This window comes from Asterias rubens, chromosome 11 (genome assembly GCF_902459465.1).
Source record: "Asterias rubens chromosome 11, eAstRub1.3, whole genome shotgun sequence".
Classification (NCBI taxonomy): domain Eukaryota; kingdom Metazoa; phylum Echinodermata; class Asteroidea; order Forcipulatida; family Asteriidae; genus Asterias; species Asterias rubens.
Window position 1 is genome coordinate 13,538,184 of NC_047072.1, and position 3,557 is coordinate 13,541,740.

A 3,557-nucleotide genomic window follows, 5' to 3' on the forward strand; every position below is an offset into this window, starting at 1 on the left:
ACACGATCAAACATGCTTTAAGCTTAACACTTGAAGCATGGGTTTTTCAGCTACCTTGAAGTGCCGCTTTTTTGCTTGCAACTGAACCTTGAATTGTGGCACTGTTACTGCAAATGAAAACTTTTCTATAGTTTTTAAAAAGGATATATTTTGTGTTGTTTTTATTTCAGGTGAACTTAGCAGAGTGAAGAGTCTCACGAACCCCGATGCTAAGATGAGCAAATCTGAGCCCAACCCTAAAAGCCGGATTGAACTAACAGACTCAAAGGACGACATCACAAAGAAGTTCAAGAAAGCCAAGACTGATTTCACCGGGGCAGTGACCTTTGACCCTGTTAACCGACCTGGCGTTTCTAACCTCGTTGCAATTCATGCCGCTATGAAAGACGTATCACCAGAGGAAATCTGCGAGGAGGCAATAGGGCTGCAGACGGCAGAGTACAAGTTTGTAGTGGCAGAGGCTGTAAACTCAAAACTTGCACCGATACGAGAAAGGATATTTGAGTTGAAGGAAGATCCATCATATATTGAGAATGTGTTAAAGATTGGGGCAGAAAGAGCCAGTGTGATTGCAGAACAGACGTATAATGAAGTCAAGAAGCTAGTTGGTCTTGTATGACCTGAAACTCATTATCAACAGTCGTCAAACACAGGCTTTTTATTATTATTCTGTACAGTAAAAAGAGACTGTAAGACAATGGCAACATTTGAGTTGGAAAAAATATAAAATGTACACGATACTCTTGCTTTCATTGTTACTCTTTACCACCATTCAACAAAATATATTATGTTATTTACAATTATTTACCCATACAATTTATAGGTTTACAAGAACCAAGATAATGCTTTTTTTAAACTAAGGGACAATTTTTTGACTGGGAATTATTTCAGACAGCAACAATCACCAAGCTGCATTTTTAATGGGAGACTTTTAGGACGCTTGGTGGCAGCAGACTTACCAGGTAAAATCCATTGTTCTCGGTCATTTGCGCACGCACACAACTACGTAAACAATGGAAATTTACCTGGTAAGTCTGCTGCCACCTAGCGTCCCAAAGTCTCCCATTGGGAGTGGTCACAAATGATTACCTACATGTAATTGAAGAAAACAAATTGATCTGAGCGCAATAATGTACACTTACAACATCTATTCCCTACAAAGTTTCCTCCGTCTTAAAAAAATAAAAAAATGTTTTCCATTGGTTATATTGTTTGTAAATAATGTCCGCTACAGACAATTAAAAAAAACTACAGTTACAACCAGGAAGCATTTTGAAGAACCTGTTCAGCAGAAAATGTTAAAAAGTCACTTTATTTTTTAGCTTGTAACCCAATTTGTTTGTGCTTCATAGCTTATGAAATTAGGCAAACTGTAAACTGTCACGGCATAAGAGGTTAGGCGGAGCATAAGAGGTTAGGCGGAGCACAAAGACCTAAGCTGTAATTTTGTCCATGTTAATCCTCCGTACCCAAGCCTATCATGGTTACAAAGAGAAAAATCTGACCTTAAGGTTGCTAATATGCAATCCTTTCATAAATTGGAGTGGAAAGATCCGAAATGCCAGATTACAGTGAGGAAACAAAGAGCGAGAACTTTCAATTTTATTGCACAATGATTTTGGGATTATATGAAAGGGAATTCAATTTGCGTGACTTATTTTATCTTAAATAAAGTTGAAGAAAAAAAGCATCTGATCGAAAAGCCTTCTGTTGTTTAAGAACGTGTGCTTCATGCTGAGTGGTCAATCAATGCCTCCACCAGCGGTTGTTTTTGTCATAACAGTTCAGTAACGAAAGGGGTTAAAAGCTCAATGGAGTTAGGTCAAGATACTGTGATGTCCTGCAATCAGAACTTGAAAAGAATAAAATGTTAAAAAGAAAAGTGAAGTTAAATTGGTAGATCTCAGACCTCCCAACTAATGAAAGACTTAATATTGCATTTGAAAATATTCACAGTATTTAAAACAAAACGTAGACAACAAATCTTTTGGTTTACACAGCAGCAGTTGGACATAATAAAGTTAAAATAAAATAAAAACTTTTTAAAAAACATCACTAACTTGATTCATTACAATGCCCTCGTCACAACATATAATAAACAAGTTTAGGGGGCTGGACTTCCCCTCTGTCAAGAGTAAAAAGCCCCGGAACCTCTTGGTGTTACATTTAAAACGATGTACAAACTCTCTACATCACCACCTGTCTTCTCTTGGTCTTAAGGATGACCCCTGACCTAATGAGTGTTATGTTTCAGCGGAATTCAACAACACCACAAGTTTCCTCTTTTTTTTTTTGAAGGAAATTGAGAGGCAAAGAAAGGTCTAGGGAAAACAATCCTAAATATATCAACATGTTGAGAAATAAATCTAGTAAACATTCATTCTTATAGATACATTCAAATAAAATATATAAATGTAAAGAATATATATTTAAAAAGTCCCCTTACTCTCAACAAATCAGGTTTTTTTATTACACATTTACAGTGACTTTGCCATGTCCCCTGACTATCTGGGCCAAATCTCAGCTGCTTAAACAAAACATGCTGCAAGCTTGTCTGCTAAGCAAAAAATAACAGCAAACTAGTTACAAATGGTAAGCATGACTTAGTATTTTGGGTTGCCTTTTAGTGGTAACCCCAGCTATTTTGTGCTTAGATTAGTTTTATGCTTAAAGACACTGGACACTGCATGCTTTCAGATGCTTGATTTTAGGACTTCAAAATCTAATTCTGAGGTCTTGAAATCAAATTCAAATATTTGAGTGGAAAATTACTCATTACTTCAGAGGGAGCCATTTCTCACAATGTTTTATACTATCAACAGCTCTCCATTGCTCGTTACCACGTAAGTTTTTATGCTAACAATTATTTTGAGTAATTACTTTAAGCAGCTCTATGAAATTGGGCCCTGCAAAGTGTATAGAGTTGTACAAGTTTTACCTGGTGTCCAATAACAAAGACACTGATTAATCAACCTTATTGGTGAAAGGGCACCAGCTCAGTGGTTAAAGTTTCAACAGAAGTAAAAATATTTGTTTTTATACATTTCAATTCATACATTTCAATACATATTGACACATTCAATTGTTAGAAATATACATAGATATGCATTTATGTAATAAGACCATAATTCTAGCATATTAAAAATATTTATAAACAATTCATTCAGTTTGTTTATGCATAAATTGTAGGGAAAAAGTATCGCCAATCTGAAACATCTTTCAACATCAAAATTAAAATGCAGCTATTATTTAGTAAAGCAGCCCTGTTCTTTAATAAGAGTAATTTTTTAATAGTATTCAATCAAATGTGTACACTAAGATTGGTAGCCGAATTTGGATAAAGGAAAAACTTTACCCTGACAAGTAAACCATAAATAAAAGTACATTGCACATTATTTCTATCCCATATCCTATCCAATCCATTGCCTTTTCCCCGCAAGGTCTATCAATATTATCCATAAAGCTGTACATGTTGACTCGAGTACTTAGGCCGTGTCCGAAACGACGACTTCGGCTACAGCTACGTCTAGATCAGCGCATCTACCAGTGTTGAAGAA

The 3,557-nt window shown here is 35.7% G+C and overlaps 1 protein-coding gene across 1 annotated transcript; it reads left to right on the forward strand.

Annotated features, from left to right (window-relative positions):
• Nucleotides 1–169: 169 nt before the first annotated feature.
• On the forward strand, nt 170–992 carry LOC117297007 (tryptophan--tRNA ligase, mitochondrial-like; the record flags this gene model as incomplete). Its single annotated transcript, XM_033780124.1, is given in 1 exon segment — nt 170–992. A coding segment is annotated over 1 exon segment (450 nt), but the record flags the coding sequence as incomplete, so codon positions are not given.
• Between the last annotated feature and the right edge of the window lie 2,565 nt (nt 993–3,557).